Here is a 19,458-nt window from a genome sequence, read left to right as displayed (position 1 = left end):
GAGGCAACACCAAAGACACGCGGCACATTTCACGTGCGCGGTCTACTGCGCCGGGTCGCCCTCGGAGATTATACCGAACTGAAGGAACATTGCCCGGTAGCACGGTCATTGGGAGCCATTCTCCTGTATAGTGTCATGTTACAGAGCTCTCAGATACTGTTGTGCCACCCTTGATTTGCAGGAGTTTCAACTCACGTGCGGCATGCTGATAGGGTGTAACAGCTAGTCAACACCTAGGTAGTCGTCTAATAAATGCATTCTTTGTACTCTGGGCATTCTTCTTACAGCACACTCTGCCAGTAGAGACCGAATGAGAGCCTACGCCGGGCACATGCAACACATGCAGGTGAGCTGATTGTCTCCCTGAGGGGCTCGGATCCTCGGTCCTGCGCGGTTGTCACTTCGTGGTCTCTGGCTCACGGTGCTTGAGCTGTTCTCAGGGTATGTGCTTGATTGTGTGATCCTCTCAAATTTCTGCCTCTGCTGTCAGTGTAGATGAAAACCAGACAGCCCAATTTATGCTGAATAGAAGGCGGAACATACATGCCAAACACACACACACACACACACACACACACACACACACACACACACACACACACACACACACGCGCGCGCACATACAGACACAAACAAACAAACAAACAAAGCGGCAAGGCAGGCCAAATAGAAGTTGTGCAGCAAAGATACTGTCTCAATGTTCACTCTTGCTACATGGCCTTAAGTATACCTCTATTTGTCCTTGTTTTTCTGTGTTCCTTGTCCCACTTCATGCTGCACCACACAGCCTCAAGTATACCACCATGCTCTATCATGGGGATAGCAGGTTCTTTAGTGTGATTGACGAAGCCAAAGTTTATGGGTTTATGCCATTTAAAAAAGAAGACAGCACAAATCATGTACAGAAGCGCACAGGTACGGCACTTCGCAACCTTGTGCAAAAGCATAAGTCTGATGAGTATGGACAGCGCATTAGTGGTAAACGATGGCTGACCGGAGGCTTGATTACGAAGATCTCCAGCTATTTGGATGGGCAATGAACTCTTTTGCTGGACACGCTGACAAAATACATGATGCAATATTGGCCACATTCATAACATTACATCAACAGATGACTGGCCCAATGACAACTACTGCTTGTATGGTCTCAACTCGTGGTGCAAGTATAACTTGGCCACGGCAAAGACTGAGCCACCACCAAAAAGCAAGTACAAGTTGTCAGAAGCTGTCTGCAGTGCACTGTGTCCAATCTTTGAGCGTCTGGCTGACAAGAAGCTGCTACTATGGTGTCAGTGAGGGCAGGCACAGAATGCCAATGAGGACTACACTCTGTGATTTGGAGCCTTTCCTCAACACAAGAATGAATCATTGTGTGCAATTGAGGTAACAGTTGCAGAGGCGGTGATGCGCTTCAACCTTGGCACTTCTGAGGCCACCTCAAGCATATTGAGGGAGTTACAACAGACCTCTAAAGGTAGCCAGAGAGCCACTGAGGACTCCTGTCGCACTATTCTTGCAGAGAGAAAGCGAGTGTCCTCGTCAGCTTTTCAAGCAGCTGCGAAGCAGAGGCAGTGAGGAAAGCTCCATACATATTACTCCCCTGGAGCCTTCTGAGCCATTGGCTATGACAATTTCATTCATCCAGAAGAATAAAATTATCTTTTCACAGGGTGATTAGTTTTTCCACTCTTCTCAAAACACCTCTTTTGGTCATCAGCAATATTCTGGGAGGCATAGTTACTCCCCTAATCATCTAATTTGTATAACTTTTATTTTATCTGATAGTTAGGCCGCCAAGGAGTGCAGTAAGTCAATAATACCACAATTTGGCACCTTGAAACATTTTGAAATTTTGAGGAAGGTAAAGGAAAAAAAGATCACATGTCAAGGTACAACTTTCAACTTTTTGTAACTTTGGATAGGATAGAGGCAAAAACATGAAATAATCCTTATTGCACTCCTGGAGCATTGAGAGATATGTTCACATAACTTTTAGCTTTCTTAGCGTAAAACATTTTCTGCCAGTCATCCCAAAACGTTGGAACAGGAATAATTGTATAAAGTATTTTTCTCATTATGTAGAAAAGAACTTATTGCATATTTGCATCAAGCACATTAAACAAGATATTACCTGTAAATTTAATTCCTCTAGTAGCAATATCAATAATAGTATTGTTCAGGGCCCAGTTCAGCCCTGAAGTTGAGGGTTCAACTGCAGGTACGTAGCCAATTATTTGAAGAAACCAACATTAATAACAATTTTCTAAAAAAGTAGGTGTTCATCACAAAGCAACAGCCACATGACAGTTACTAGACAAACAAACAAGACTGATCAGCTTTCCAGTCACAAAGCTAACAATGGGCTGCAAGGGAAAGCTCTGGATTAATTTCACAGGGTTTTTTAAGACACACTTAAATCTAAGTACACAAGTGTATTTACACCCACCAAAAAGCAGCCACCATGGCCAAGAATGAAGCCCCCAACGTGCACCACAGCAGAAACCATAGTCACAGAGAAGCAGTGGTGCACACAAACCGACATGTTAACACTGAATGAACAGCAGATACAAATCTTATCAAATCTTGTTCTAATGAAGTCAGGCATAAAGTCCTTAAGGGTGTTTGCTCTTAGAGTCCTTGGAGAGAAACTGCGATATCGCAGTCAAGAACTGCATGGCATAATTTTCCTATTTTACATACTGAGCTAGCGCATAACTGAGGCAAGCTCGCGCTACCAGTGAACACATACCAGGTATGGAGCACAGGTCCACAAGAAACCAAACACTGAGTCAAGCAGTGAGAACTTTCTCAGGTAGGACACCTCTTGAAGCCTTGTCTGCTGTACTCGCTCCATGAAGGGTACCTCCCAACCACTCAATTTTAGCACCTGGAATAAACAAAAACTTGCACTCACTTTCTCAAAGCACTGAAGAAACAGCAGTAGTACAACAGAACATACCGTAAAATTCCAAGCAAGTGCACCCCCCCCCCCCCCTCCCCTAGCAAGCCGAAATAACCGCCAAAGTGTGGGTAGAGTGTACTAGATTGGGAGAGTGGGTCCAACGAGGGCTCTGCACTGAGGCATTTTTTTATTGAAAATCCAGATAGCACCACCGTCACTTTCTCCTGAACATCATGGCCACATGCCCCGGAGGTGTCAGCCAGCAGCGTTGGAGCGTGCCGAACAGAAGCATGGCCATGCTCGAACAGAACGTTGTAGTTGCAATCGAACATGACGGCAATCAGATCGATTGCATTTGTAGTTTTTGCTTTTTAAACCTGTGTCATGAGGTAATGAAATTCAGAGCTGATATTGCGGAGAAATGGGTGTAATGTACAGGAATGGGATGCGGTACAGGAATAAATGAACTGTGTGGCTTAATTAGGTGTTAAATAAAACTGGGTAAACCTTCGTCTTCTGCTTTTCTCAAGACAATACATTGAATGCTCAAAAAATTTCTCCGAAGCCCTAATAACGGCAGCAATATGACATTTAGAGGACAATCATGAAAGCCGGAGTCAAATACTGCTTCTTTTAGCTGCTGTTGGTAGCCACAAAATTTGCTTGGAAGGCCACCTGCCTGTTCCCTTCTCTTTTCATAGACCTAGTCACTTCTTGTTTCTTACTGCAACACAGGTGCAAACATGATAGCTACTGAACGAAGTTCTTTGACTATCACAGCTAAACAGTGCTTGCAGCAGAAGCAGAATCAAAGTCTTTACTTGTGGAACTGCGGTTTCGTGTAGTGCTAGAGAACAATACCGCTACACTAATGTATGGACGAAAGAACTGAGTGGCGTAATTGAGGATTAGACCAAGTGATACCGAGGTCGTGCAGACACAAAATGTCAGCACGATGATGGGCAGAGCTTAGCGGGCATGGTTCTGCCTGGGCACAGTGGCACAGCTTCAAGTACAGTTTAAACAAAAGGACAGCAAGGCCACAAGGTTGTGGCAGCAGCATTTGAATGCTGATAATTCAATTTGCCTTATGCTATCCCTGATGATATCTACAATTAACCAATAGCCCTCAGTCCCCAGCAGCTGCGGAGCACCTGACCAAGGTGGCGGTCAGACCTGTAACGCAGCTGAGGGTGCTAAGAATCTCTGGGACCGGACAGGCCGCCAATGGAAACTGACCCTTGCAACATTTAACACCTCAACCCTCTAGAGTGAGGCGAGCTTAAGAGGACTCTTTGAGTAATTATCAGACATTGTTTGAGATATTATTAGCCTTAGTGAGATTAGAAGAACTGGTGAGGTTTACACATTGCTAAATAACGGCCATATCCTCTGCTATAGAGGTCTCCCTGATAAGAAGCAATACAGGGTAGGATTCCGAATCCATAAGAACATGGCGGGCAACACTGAGGAATTCTACAGCATTGGTGAGAGGGTAGCAGTAGTAGTAATCAAACTTCATAAGAGGTGTATATTAAAAGTAGTTACGCTCCATCATCCAGTCACGACGATGAGGAAGTAGATCAGTTTTATGAAGATGTTGAATTAGCGATGAGAAAAGTGCAAACTTGGTAATACAGTAATAATGGGTGACTTCAATGCAAAAGTGGGGAAAAAGAAGGTGGGTGAACAGGCAATTGTCAACTACGGTGTCGATTCTAGAAATGCTAGAGGAGAGATCCTGGTAGAATTCGCAGAAAGAAATAAGCTGAGAATAATGAACACCTTTTTCAGGAAACATAGAAACAGAAAATGGATTTGGAAAAGCCCTAATGGTGAAACAAGAAATGAAACTGATTTCACACTTTCTGCCGATCCCAGAATAGTGCAGAATGTAGAAGTGATAGGTAGTGTAAAGTGCAGTGATCATAGGTTAGTGAGGACCAAGATTCACCTCAATATGAACAGAGATAGAGTAAAATTGGTCAAGAAAAAACAGGTCAACCTAGAGGCAGTAAGGGTAAAAGCAGACAAATTTAGGCTATTACTTGCAAACAAATATGCAGCCTTAGAACAGAGAGATGATGATGATGACATATAGGTAATGAATCCAACCGCAACGAAACTGGCTTCAGAGGCAGCAATTGAAGTGGGAGGCAAAGCACCAAGGCAACCAGTAGGCAAGCTCTCCGAAGTAACAAAGGACCTAATAAAGAAACGACAAAGAATGAAAGTGTCCAACTCAAGAGATAAGATAGAATTTGCAGAACTGTCAAAACTGATCAACAAAGCGAAAATAGGCGATATTAGAAATTATAACGCAAGAAAGACTGAAGAAGCCGTAAAATATGGACGCAGCCTGAAATCAGTGAGAAGGAAACTTGGCATAGGACAAACCAAGATACATGCACTGAAAGATAAGCAGGGTAGTACCATCAGCAATTTCGAAGGTATAATAAAGGCAACGGAAGAATCCTATACTGACCTGTACAGTACCCAGAGGACTCGGAAGTACTCTATTCGAAACAATAATGAACCGTATACAGAAACTTCTCCTATAACTAGAGATGAGGTCAGATGGGCCTTGCAAGGCTTGAAATGGGGAAAAGTGGTAGGAGAGGATGGAATACAAGTCTATTTAATCAAAGATGGAGGAGACATAATGCTTGGAAAACTGGCGACTCTCTATAGGTAGTGTCTATCGACTGAAAGGGTCCCAGAAAACTGGAAGAATGCAAACATTATACTAATCCACAAAGAGGGAGGCATTAAAGAACTGAAAAATTATAGGTCCATTAGCTTACACCCAGTATTAGATAAAATATTTACCAAAATAATTTCCAATAGAATAAGGGCAACACTGGACTTGATTCAACAGGGGAACAGGCTGGCTTCAGGTAGGGATACTCTACAATAGATCACATCCAAGTTGTTAATCAGGTTATCGAGAAATCCGCAGAGTACAATAAGCCTCTTTATATGGCTTTCATAGATTACGGAAAAGCATTTTTCAGTAGAGATACCAGCAGTCATAGAGGCATTGCGTAATCAAGGAGTGCAGACCACTTAAGTAATTACCCTGGAAAATATCTACAGAGATTCCACAGCCACCTTAATTCTACACAAGAAAAGAAGGAAGATACCTAAAAAGAAAGGGGTCAAACAAGGAGACACAATCTCTCCAATACTATTCACTGCGTGCTTAGAAGAAGTATTCAAGCTATTAAACTGGGAAGGTTTAGGAGGAAGGATTGACGGCGAATACCTCAGCAACCTTCGGTTTGCCGATGACATTGTTCTATTCAGCAACACTGCGGACAAATTACAACAAATGATTGAGGACGTTTACAGGAAGAGTGTAAAAATCGGGCTGAAGATTAGTATGCAGAAGACGAAGATAATGATAATTAACCGGGCAAGGGAACAAGAGTTCAGGATTGCCAGTTGGCCTCTAGAGTCTGTGAAGGAGTACGTTTACGTAAGTCAATTAATCACAAGGAACCCTGAGCATGAGAAGGAAATTCACAGAAGAATAAAAATGGGTTGGATCGTATACGGCAGACATCGTGAGCTCCTGACTGAGAGCTTACTGTTATTATTGAAAAGGAAAGTGTGCAATCAGTGCATTTTACTGGTGATGACATATGGGGCAGAGACTTGGAGACTGACAAAGAAGCTTGAGAACAAGTTAACGACCACATAAAGAGCGATGGAACGAAGAATGCTAGGCATAACTTCAAGAGACAGAAAGAGAGCAGTTTGCATCAGAGAGCAAACGGGTATAGACAATATTCCAATAAACATTAAGAGAAAAAAATGGCGCTGGGCAGGTCATGTAATGCGCAGATTAGATAACTGTTGGACCATTAGGGTGACAGAATGGGTACCAAGAGAAGGGAAGCGCAGTAGAGGACGGCAGAAGACTAGGTGGTGCGACGAAATTAGGAAATTTGCACGTGCTAGTTGGAATCGGTTGGCGCAGGACAGGGGTAATTGGAGATCGCGGGGAGAGGCCTTTCGTCCTGCAGTGGACATAAATAGGCTGATGATGATGATGATGAATTCAATTTGCAGTTGGAACACTGAAAATATCTTACTGCAAACAGTTGTAAGCCAGAAAATCATGTTCGTTAATACAATCATTCATCCCACTCTGTGTAATTGGGTGCTGACACAATATTTTTCAAGTCTTCTTTTCTTGCTTGAAATGAAGGTCCAGTACCTCCAAACCCAAGAGAAGATACTTCTAAAGATCAGAGCAGCATAAATGCTTTAATATAATAGTTTTATACAACCAGTTTGTGTTTTGTTTCCCAGGAGGATACTGTGTTGTGATATCATGAGACAGTAGGCGATCACGTGACTGCAGAACATTGCAATGTTTTGACTTTCACTCTGGCTCCCTCGATTGTCTGCTATGCTGCCAAATTTGCTCACAATGAGTAGCAGCACAGGATGTGACTGAGAGGGTGTCAAAGCATTGCAAGGTCCTACTCCCACGTGACCACATACTGTCTCATGACATCACAACACGGTGTCCTCCTGGGAAACGAAACCCACACTGGCTGTAAAAAAGCTATTATTTTAAATTAGTTACAGCGCTCTGAGAATTTATGGTATTTTCTCTGGGATTTAAAGGCACTGAACCTTTATTTAAAGCCACAAGAATATTGTGTGAGTGCCCCTTTAAGGCATAGCACAACTAAGCTATCCGATCTAGGAACAGGCCAGTGATCATGCCCTTTCATGCAGAGTATTCCATTTGCTATGCCATGGCAGCAATTGCACTGGTTTAATGATGAGTTCACCTCGTCCACTGTGCCACAGTATCTGGGACTATGCATGACCAGGCTAGATGCTGTGCTTTGACCAAAACATGACGATTTGATTAGGTTTACAACTAGCAGTGCCAAATACCCACTGGAATTGACCAAGAATCAAGTGGCACTCATTACGCGGCACCTCACAGTTGGGTTTGCTAAGTGGGTGCATCTCGGATGTCTTGCTTGCCAATGGACAACAGCAGGCAGCACATGCCATACCTGCTGATGCATGCGCATTGCATGCTTCTTCGGATGGCTGGGAAGCCTGTTAGCATCGTGAAATTTACAGTACTTCGACGTGCTCTAAAGTTCTGTTTTCCAGATGCAGCAGGAGCTTCTTCACAAGAACAGATTGGTTTTTCTCCTTTGATTTGGGAGTTCGAGGCTTGTAATGGCTGTTTGCAGTGACTGAGTAAAGAGAATCAAAGGGTCACATACCAAAGAGCATGGCAATGTTTGTAAAAGATGTGCGACTAGATGCTCTTTATTAGCAGACATATTGCAGATCTTTTATAAAAGGTGCTATACTGACCGTTTAGATACTATGGCTACATTGGCTGCTGTGCTTCCATTTACATTGCAGCAAAAAAATTCGCTCACTGAAATTCCATAGCACTTGCTACACCCTGGCTTTTTACATGTGCATGTAACCCTACCACGAAACACCAAACACTTCACCACATGCACGACACAGGACACAACGATAAGATGAGGTACCTTAATTCCATTCAGAATTTCGCTTATCTGGCGCATCCGCTTGTCCTTTAAAGCCATTTGCTTCTCCTGTAATGCAATGGGAAATCAAAAACAGAAGTGTGACTACAACAGTGAATATGTCAATCAGTAAGTAGTTACACAAACAATAATGTTTGCCAGTGTGCCTGATGACAGAGCACTGCTCTTTTTGTAAGGCAAGAGATGCATTGCAACATCTAATTTCTCCATTTTAACCAACTAGTATTCCATAAAACAAAGATCAATAACACGATGCCAAACCTTGGTATATTGAACATAGATACAGTTGAATCTCAATATAATGAGTGCAGACATAACAAATGATCAAATATAACAAAATGAATACAAAATTTAGTCGGTGAGGCACTCAATGGAGTATTTAATTTTCTGCCATAACAAAAGTGGAAATGAGTGACCTGACACGCCATCGGTTACAGAAAAGCAAATTTACATTTGCATGTGGCCAAAAATATTAATTATGACAGCAAAAATATAAAATACAGACACTGACCAATTTTTTTGAAACCTCATTCACTGACATTAGTGGTGGCATTGTCACCTCTCATAGGACCAATACGTAACAGGAACTGAAATTTTGGACAGCGATTGGCATGCCCACAGGCGGAAATTTTTCATTGTTCGGGTCTGATTCGATCTCTGATCTCTGATTTGATCTCTGATTCAGGTCCGATTCTGGGCTGATTCCGATCGCACTGTTGAGCACGATCGGAATCGGCACACTGAAAGTGATTGCTTTTCGGTTTGATTTTTTTAAAAATACTGGCTGTCAAGTTGGGGCTGTGGCCCTTACAAGGTTGTGACCCTTACACAGGTTTATAGAGTAAGAATCTAATTGCCTTATACTTCTATATAACTGATACTGCTTTGTCTTTCTGACAAAATTGCAGCTTTTTTTTTTTTTTAAACTGTGAATCCAAGTAAAGCACTGCTGCACATAACTACTATTGATTCCAATTTTGTGTGACTCCGGCTTGGCCTCATTTCGGTTAATGAGTGAATTACATATATTTGTGACTTCTGCATGCAAGTGGCGATGTTTCCATCCCTAATAAATGTTGTAAATTATTAAAAGAGTTCCTTTTTTGATTTATTGCTGTTCCTGAGCCATGTATCACCATGGCAAGCTGTCGACGGCCTATCACAATCTGCCAAAAGCAATCTGCTGGTGCATCTGGGACATCAAGATTGTGTTTCTTTCGCCTAGACACAATTGTGATTTTTTTTTTTTACTGATACGATCCTGTACGCTTATGTGATGATTACTGTTTGTGCCCACAAACTGGTGAACGCTTGCGTGAACTTATGTGGTGGTGGTGGCACGGCAATGTAACAGGACAAAAAATTGGCAGAAGGCTTAGCTTGGTTAAGCCGGGAAGATTGCGAAAGCAATACCCTTGGCTCCGCCTTGGTTTGGCTGATGGTGTGGACATGGTTGTCCTTTGTTAAACTTATCGCTATGCATCATCCGACATAGCGCAAGGCAGCATGCCGACCACTGCGAGGAGCCGAGCTGTAGCCCCATTTATCCTCCTAGCGTGACGTCACACCAGCGAGCGCCCTCTCTCGGTAGCGCCGCAGCAGCGGTGTGCAAGGCTTCACGTCCACCATCGATGCCGCGAGCTGGGGCCCCGTCTCTCGGTCTGGCGTGGCGTCACACCAGCGAGCGCCCTCTCTCGGTGGCGCGGCAGCAGCGGCGCGCAAGGCTTCGCCTCCACCATCGATGTTGCGAGCTGGGGCCCCGTCTCTCGGTCTGGCGTGACGTCACACAGTCACATGACGCGCAGCTGTGTAAGGAGGTGCCACGACCACCGATGGGCCGAAAGTGCGAGCAGTATTGCTTTCGCAATAAAAAACCCCGCGAAGGTAGTGTGAAGAAGTGATCACCAGTAAGTGGGATCCATGGTTGCATTGGAAATAAAATGTGGGGCACAAGGAGGCAACAGGAGATTTGATATAGAATGCAGGAGAGAAGGCATGCAGGTCTCGGTGGTTGAGGATGAGGCTGTTGGGTTCTGGGCCCAAGCCAATGGACCTCTTCAGACCCTAAACAGAGATCCTGGAATCTCTTTGCTTCTCTTCCTTGGCCGGTAGCAGTCATGGATCTAGTTGCCTTTTCCTAAAGTTTGCCTGGGGGCAACCAGTACCCATATTTCGGATACACTGAGCCAAGGCCCTCTAGTCATGTTGCTGAAGCCGTTTGAGCTGCCGAGAGGCTGATACCAAAGCCAACCTAGTGCCCACAGACAGCAACAGCAGGCTCAAGGCCAGAACTGTGTGCGTGCACCACCAGGGTACGAGGCCCTGGATACCAGTACCATCTGAGCCAGCTGTCTACTCTAGAAGTGCAGCTGCCTGCTTTTACCCTTTCATATCATGATGCATCATTACCAACACAATTGTGAACGAAAAGAACTGCCATAACTGCTAGGACTTGTGTAGGACTTTGTGTAGTGTTTACTTGTTTTACTTTATTCTTATGAAGGTTTCTTTTCTTAAAGGTGTCCTGAACCACTTTGTATTGAAATGGAGAAAGACAACTGAATTGAAAATGGGCAATTTCATAAATGCGTTCAGCAGAAGTGGAGTTATTGGCAATCAAACATGGCCTCAGCGGTGCTTTCACTCCTTCTTTAATGCCTTGCACTGCACAGGCTACGGTGGAGCGAGGTGTGCCCACAACTGCTCCGCCTTCTAAGTGTCACCATTGCGTGCAGTTCAAATTTGGTTTTGAATGTTAACGGCGGGGCCACTTCCAATTTTGGTGCCTACAAGGCGCCAAATGTAAGCCAAATGCGGTTGTCCTCAGCGAGCCAGAGTACACTTAGCCAGTGGACTCGTCACAGCACCCCGCGGTGGCCGCAGTATCTCCGCTACATAGCGGAGTGCAGCTACATGAAACTGTAGTGCATAAGCACAGCACTTGCTTTGTGCACGACAAGGCTTGAATGCGTGCTCACCCTCATATACAGCAGTCTAACCATGCTACATGGTGAGGGCTGGCTTTGTCCTTCACCAGCTTGATTGAAGGATAGTAGCCAAATCCAACTTGCGCATTTTTGAAGCACTATCAATCAGTCTGTCAAGATGTCTACCCACAGCGGCCACGAGTGAGCACATGCTAGCAAGCGTTCTTCTTGTCCCTTTTCTAAACCGGCACCTAAAAGAAGCTACTTTTTTTTTTCTAAAAATCTGCTCTTACTTCAACCTGTTGCAACCTGTTAAAATTTCAACATGTGTAACACAAAGGTCTTCATCATTACTCGACATGATATTGTTGCGTGAACGAAGGATTAAGGAACTCGAGACTATTTACAAAGTATATTTACAAAGGATAACTGCAGCACTGGACAGTTGAGCTGACAGCTCGAGAGCCAGAAAGCGTTCATCGTATTCGTTGGGGCGCCTGCGTGCATTGTCCACAAGAAACACTCAATATGCATGTATCAATATCAATGTAGGCTCCTGATATTGTCTCCCCTATTAGCTCATATTCCTGGTTTCAGTGATCATAATGTCCTGCATCTAACCCTTTGCATTCCATCTCCACAGAAATGGAGATCAAAAAGTGTATCGGGGATTATAACAAAGAGAATAATGACGGCATTAACACTCAAATTACTACCTTGCATGATGATGTTTGTCAGCCCCAACAAACCTCTTGATTGAGGAATCGATTCGAGAATAAAGTACTGCATCTTATCAACATATACATTCCTCAAAGAACAGTTTATGACTCTTCGAGCTCCCCTGGTACAGCCAATGCCTGAAACAAGTATATGGCAGAACACGCACACAAAAAAAAATATCTTCTGTACAGCTATACGGTCTGCATGTGTGAATAAATAAGTCACTTACAAATTGATGTAAAGACCTGTGCTTTCGTGCATAAAGAGACACTAATTAGAAACAGGATTTCAGTTGTACAGTTGATCCCAGATATATCGAACTCAAAGGGAATGGAGAAATAGTTTGATACATCGAAAATGCGAAGTATAAGATATGACTGTCTGGAGCTTATCTGAAATCACCACACATTTCTGACAGTTTCCCTGACATTGTGAAAAGTGGGAATTTGCCAATTTGCTCTTCTAAGACCATGTCAACTGCACAAAAGTTGGCTTATTTTTAGCTCACGAACGTTGCAAGTCGCTCGCACTGCGAAATGATTTTTGCAATGCTAACCCTAAAAGCCTGTGTCACCCAGACACAAGACCATGGTGCACCTTGTGCGCACTGAAGTGTTTGTTGCACATTTCTATTCATTAAAAGGTTGAAATAGATGCACTGCAGAAGCAAACTAACCTGGAAGATATGCGCCATGCATCAGTGCACTTGTACTGCGAATTGCACGTGAATGTGCCTGGCTGTGTCCGTTACAATATGTGCCCTTTAAACGGCCGAGCGTCATACATGGGCAGCGAACCAGGAAGACGGCTGTGTAGGGTTTGGGAACCAACTTTCTGTTGAAACTGGTCGTCCTCGCTCCTCGACCATCCTAAATGTCCATGCATCTCTTACATGCTACTCAGCGCTCAGACACCTCGTGGCCGTTATGTCTCTTTAAAGGCCCCTCACCAGGTCTCGCCATTTTGAGCTAACAAGCACTGTGTAAACAATGCGCGCTAACGATTGTGTCTGCTAAGTATTACATTGCTACGCACCATGAAAAGATCTGAAATTTCAGACCGAATGCTGTTTGGCCTTCTACTCGCAGGCGCTGCGCTCCCAGCCGGAGAGCCGACCTATGTCGCACAAGTGCGCCTACGTACATCGCATTGCTGTGATGTCGCTCATAGTGACACAGGACTTCGAGAACTATTCAAGGCAACATCTGTTGTTTGTGTAGTCCGTTGCTTCAACAGATGAATTAAAGAATATAGAAATAACAAGACACACATACCAAATATCGGCGTGTTCTTGTTTTACTTCACACTGCGGCAAGAGACATGTACTTCCATTTTTTCTGCTTGTTCCCACGTCATGCAGTCGCACACGCAGACGAAACTATGTCATTTTCTACCATGTTCCAGCGCGCGACCATGCTCTATGAACCATCTGTGTCTACGTCAGCATTTGCGTAGCAGAGACTTATACCGCTAGTCAGGTGTCTTCATGCACGGCGCACAAAATTGTGTGCTGCACGAAACAAGACAAATGCAACAGCTCGCATGTGGCACCATCAGCAAAAGTGTTCCGCGTAGCAATAAAGTGAGGGAAAAAAAAATTAAGGCAGGGCTCATGCACATGTGTGATGCAATCCTCGAGCTCCAGTATGAGAGAACGCAGGGAAGCAATTTCACTTGTAGAGGCTAGATGGAGCAAATGGAGAGAGTGTCTCTCTTGGCAGTGGCCTTTGCCTCCTGAAATCATGGATTCACGGCACTGAAATATTTCTATCTCGGCTAATAATGAACCAATTTGAAAAAATTTTTCGGTAAAACACGCCCTAGAGGACTACTTTGGTCTTAAAAAGCGGTTCGTCACCAAGAAGCATAGCCGGATGCAGGTGAATACACCGGCGGTATGCAAAAGGGAAATGTTTCCTCCTGTCTCTTTCGGCTTCCCAGCAATCCAGAAAGACATGGAGGACGGTCAGCCGGTCGCCACATCTACCACAGGTTGGAGGCTCGTTACCGGTAAGGAGAAAGTTATGAGTACCAAATGTGTGTCCTATTCTCAGTCTAGTGAATAGGACGTCTGTTCTTGTGTTTTCGTAGTTGGGTGCCAGAAACCTAACTTTGGCTTAATTAGGTGAAGCTTGTTACTCATTTCTATGTCCCACAAGCGTTATCAGGGGCTTCGTAGTTTGTTTCTTAGGAAAGGCTTCATGTCTATGGCAGGGACAACAGCAGAACGAATACCTTGCGATGCTATTGATTTGGCGATCTCGTTGGCAAGCACATTTCCCTCGATTCCTCTATGGCCAGGAACCCAGCATATTACTACATGTCTATGTGATAAATAGATGTTGCATAAGAGTGAGTAGAGTTCATTGAAGACAGGATTCGTATGCTTTTGTGAAGAAATGAGTGCTTTTACAAGACTTAACGAGTCTGTGAATATGATTGCTTTGTCAAGTTTCAGTTTCTTTATATGTTTTACTGCACATAGTACTGCATAGGCTTCTGCAGTGAAGATACTTGTTAGGGGGTTCAACACGTCAGATTGAAAAAAAAAGAGGGACCAACAGCAGCATAGGATATGCCAACATGTGATTTTGATGCGTCTGTGTAAAATTCGGAGCAGGAGCACTTCAACTGGAGCTCATGGAAATGCATGGCAATTTCAAGCTCAGGAGCATTCTTTGTGACCTCTACAAAGGATACGTCACATTCTATCACCTGCCACTGCCAGGGCGGTAATAGCTTAGCTGCAGGAATTAGGCGATGTTCAAAAAATGGGACGGCCATTTCTTCGCTAAGTTCTCTTACATGCAGTGAGAAAGGCAATCTCATAAAGGGTCTGTTATGAAGGAGGGTTTCACACGTCAAGTCGTTAACGGTTGTGAAACACGGATGTTCCTTATTAGAGCGCACTTTCAGAAAATGGGTAAAGCTGATGTATGTTCTCTGAAAATGGAGTGACCACTCATCTGACTCGACATAGAGACTTTCAACAGGGCTTGTTCTAAATGCGCCAGTGGCCAGGCAGATTCCCAGATGGTGAACGGGGTCTAACATCTTTAGCGTGCTTGGGGCGGCAGACTGATATACTATGGCACCATACTCTATTCATGATCAAACTAGGCTCCTGTAAAGATTCAACAGGCACTTCCTGTCGCTACTCCATGTTGTGTGGGATAGGAGTTGAAGTAAGTTCATTGTTTTTAGACATTTTGTTTTTAGACATTTTATGTGTGAAATGAAAGTAAGCTTGGAGTCAAGTATAACAACAAGAAATTTGTGCTCTTTGTTAAAAGGAATTTCTTGCCCGCCCAGTTCTAGGAAAGGATCTGGGACCAGGCCTCTTTCTTGTGAAGAGAACACAAGAACATTTGTGGGGGTTGATTTTAAATCCGTTTTGGTTTGCCCACATGGACACCTTGTTTAGGGCCTGCTGTACCCGTCTCTCACACACTGTGAGGTTGCAGGATTTGAAACCTATTTGTATATCGTCTACGTAGACAGAATAAAAAATCGCTGGTGGTAATGAGTAATCTTTATCGTAATTACGATAAAGAGCGTGCAGCTGAGTACACCACCTTGGGGTAACCCAGTTTCCTGTATGAATGTACGTGACAGTGCATGACCTATTTCCACCCCAAATGTACGGTTCTTTAGGTAGCTCTCTATAATATTTAACATATTGCCACGGATGCCAAGCACCAAGAGGTCGCGCAGGATTCCGTACTGCCAGGTTGTTTTGTACACTTTTTCCATAACCAGAAATAGAGATAAAAAAGATTGTTTGTGCACGAAGGCATTGCGAATGCTCGCTTCGATGTGCACGAGATGGTCGGTTGTAGATCGCCCTTCCCTAAAACCACATTGAAATGGGTCAAGCGTTTTGCTGGACTCTAGGAGATGTACGAGACGGCAATTGATCATTTTTTCAAAAAGCTTACAGAGGCAGCTCGTAAGCGCTATAGGACGGTAGCTAGTAAGCAATGAAGTGTCTTTACCATGCTTCACAACAGGGATCACAACAGCCTCCTTCCACTTTGATGGGAGATAATCAGCAGCCCAGATAGTATTGAGAAGTGTGAGTAGCGTGATTTGTGTGTCGGAGTGTAGGTGCTAGAGCATATCATACATGATTCTATTGGGGCCCGGTGCAGAGCTCCAACATGGTGATAGGTAAGCTTTAAGTTCAGAAATGGTAAAAGGACGGTTATAAGGATCGTTTGGGATGCATTTACAATTCAGCGGCTTAAGTTCTTCTATTGCTTTATGTTTAAGAAAGTTCTCCAAATAGTGAGTGGAGCTAGACACGCGCTCGAAGTGTTCACCGAGAGCATAAGCCTGGTCTTCCAACTTGTTTCCTTCTTTATCAACCAGGGGCAATAGCCGAAACTGTTGTCCTTTTAGTCTCCTCAACCCATTCCATACTTTTGCCTCCTGTGGGTAGGAGTTAATGCCGGACAAGAATCTCTCCCAGCTTGTCTTCTTTGCTTGCCGTCGTGTCTGCCTTCCCTGTGATTTAATGTTTTTAAATTCTATCAAATTTTCTGCAGTGGGGTATCGGCACAGTATGCCCCACACTTTATTTTGTTTTTTCTGCGCCTCCTTGCATTCCTCATTCCACTACGGAACTCGTCTTTTGGATGAGGTACCCCTTGATTGTGGGATGAAGTTATTCGCTGCCTCGATGATAAAAGCGGTAAAATATGCTACCGCGTCATCAATACTAAAATTGGTGATAAAATCTCGTGACAGGTAAGACAATTCCTTAAAATGCTCCCAGCCGGCAGAAGCTAGCTTCCACCGAGGTGTATATGAAGGGCACTGATGTTCTTCAATTAAGTTTAAAAGTATAGGAAAATGGTCACTTCCGTAAGGATTTTTAATAACCCTCCACTCGAGGGAAAGGAAAAGATCTGCCGAGCCAATAGATAGGTCTATAGAAGAATGTGAATCATGATACATATTATAATAAGTCGGTTCGTTTTTATTGAAGAGACATGTACCCATGTTTACTAAAAAGTTTTCTACTAACTGTCCTCTCGTGAGTCTCCCCACATCATGTTATGAGCGTTAAAATCTCCCACGAGTATATAAGGCTCGGGAAGCTGGTCAATGAGATTATAAAAGACTGTCTTTTCGAGATGATGGCTCGGGGGTATATAAATGGTACATACAGTGACCAACTTATTAAACAAAATGGCCCGAACTGACACTGCCTCAAGGGGTGTCTGAAAGGCGACATGTCGGCAAGCTACCGCCTTATCGGCTACTATAGCTTGTGGGGATCGAACGCGCATCCCGATATCTCCGGAGCGGCCACGCGGTTATCACGCGATAATCACGTGCTCGCTCGCGGAGGGTAGCGGGGAGAGGGCACCTTCGCCGCTCCCGCTGCTCTTCGCGCCTGGCCGCGACGCCGCAGCCCAAGGCACCCCGTTCCCTCCTTTCTCTTTCTTGGAACCGGGGAGACTCCTTCTCCGCCGCTCGGGGAGAAGCGCTATTCCCCCGATGCACCGTTGTCTTTCAGCTGAGGAGCTTGCGACAGGCCGCATCTCAATTCAGCCGCTACGCAAGCCGTCCCCCTGTTGCGCCCGGCCTTTGTGAGCAACTGACCGCCCCAGGGCCCGAGCGCGGATCCACTCTGGGTGAGCTGAACTCTTATCAGCCTCTTTTGTGGTTCCCACACTGTGCGGTTTATTTCACCCCCAGACGTGCGGAATGCTCCGGCGCTGTGGTTTTGTGTTGTATTTGTATGTGTTGTTGCTGTTGTTGCCCAGTTGGTATATTTGTACTCTAAGGTAAATAAACACCTTAGGTCGAGACTCACCCTGTCCCCACTGGGCTGAACCCGCCGTGGTCGCAACTCACTGCAAACCGCGGGTTAGGGGTCACAGCTCTGACTGTTAGGGCTGCTGCGAAAGTGCTAGTGAGCGACTGCCGCTCCGCCGGTGCTGTGCGATCCAGAGAAGGGCCAGGTGCGCACGCGCGAACTTGAGTAATACCCCCATAAGCTACACCGCCGGAGGCATGTGCCTCATCACGGTCTTTTAGGAAGATAGTGTAGTTCCGAAGAAAATTTGTGTTGGTAGGTTTGAGATGTGTCTCTTGAACACACAGCAACTTGGGATTGTGTTTGTGTATTAGTTCTCTAATGTCGTCAAGGTTATGAAGAAGACCTCTAACGTTCCATTGTAGTATTTGTGTCTCCATTATAGTAAATGTGTTGGGTGCTGTGTGTTTAAGAGATAGGGATTAGCTCACAGGCCCTTTCGAGGCCCCGTGATGGGAATTTTGTCTTTTTAAGAGCGGTCGAAAGATGCTCGCCGCTCCTTAGGCGCTGGGGGCGCCGTCTGGCTCGCCGCCTCACTGGGTGTGGGTCGAACAGCCGCCGGAGACCATTGTGGTGCTGCCCCCTGACGTGTCACACCGGCAAAGGTGTTTTTTAGCAGGAAGGATACCCGCCTACGTGCGTCCTTGAAATTTATGTTTTCTTTTACTTTAATTGTAACAATTTCCTTTTCTTTCCTCGCACTCCCCATCACAGTTTACACAGTGGAGAAAGTTTTCACAAGATTCAGAGGTGTGCTCATGAGCACTGCATTTCGCGCAAGTTTGGTGGCCTCGGCAGCTCTGTGAGCTGTGACCGAAATGCTGGCATTTGAAGCATCGCAGGGGATTAGGGATGTATGGCCGAATACGAAGCTTGATATACTCGGCCTCGATGGATTCGGGCAGAACACTTGGGCCAAAAGTAAGTATAAGGTGTTTGGTCTGTATTTCCTTATTGTCACGCCTCATCTTAATTTGTTTGACATTGATGACGTTCTGCTCACTGAAGCCCTCCAGGAGCACAGCTTCAGTCAGCTGCAAGAGGTCATCATCGGAGACTACGCCATGCGTGGTATTCATAGTACGATGTGGAGTTACTGTTACTTGGGTGTCCCCAAATGATACTAGGTTGAGTAGCTTTTCATATTTTTTCTGGTTTCGGAGCTCCAAGAGGAGATCACCGCTTGCCATCCTGGATGCTTTATAACCTGTACCAAAAACTCGGGTGAGAGACTTAGACACTAGGAATGGGGAGTTCTTCGCACGGGTTTGTCTGGTTGTTCAGAGTGGACTACACGGAAACGAGGGAAAGTTTCTTTTTGGAGAGCAAAAAACTCGAAGACATCATCGATGCGCCCCCTTTTCAGGGAGCGATCAGGTAGCGGGGGGAAGGAAGTAGCCATAAAAGAGTGTAATTTGTAAGAGTGTAAGTGTAAGAGTGTAAGTGTAAGAGTGTAAGAGTGCTCCAAGACCCGTGAAACACAGCCTGCAAACGCCAGCTATACATTACCACTATAACCAAATA

General features: G+C 44.7%; 1 protein-coding gene across 6 annotated transcripts in view; it reads right to left on the bottom strand.

Annotated features, from left to right (window-relative positions):
• LOC135920177 (multidrug resistance-associated protein 1-like) overlaps positions 1-19,458 on the bottom strand; it is a 220,990-nt gene that overhangs the window by 110,025 nt on the left and 91,507 nt on the right. For all 6 annotated transcript variants that reach the window (XM_065454324.1, XM_065454323.1, XM_065454319.1 and 3 more), the window contains 2 exons: positions 8,443-8,508; positions 2,750-2,887 (listed from right to left, as the gene is read on the bottom strand). In XM_065454324.1, the coding sequence (XP_065310396.1) occupies positions 2,750-2,887; positions 8,443-8,508 (204 nt within the window). The remainder of the gene's footprint in view (positions 1-2,749; positions 2,888-8,442; positions 8,509-19,458) is intronic.

Source organism: Dermacentor albipictus, chromosome 3 (genome assembly GCF_038994185.2).
Source record: "Dermacentor albipictus isolate Rhodes 1998 colony chromosome 3, USDA_Dalb.pri_finalv2, whole genome shotgun sequence".
NCBI lineage: Eukaryota > Metazoa > Arthropoda > Arachnida > Ixodida > Ixodidae > Dermacentor > Dermacentor albipictus.
The sequence above is the reverse complement of the archived record's forward strand: the minus strand, read 5'-3'. Positions and strand labels throughout refer to the sequence as shown.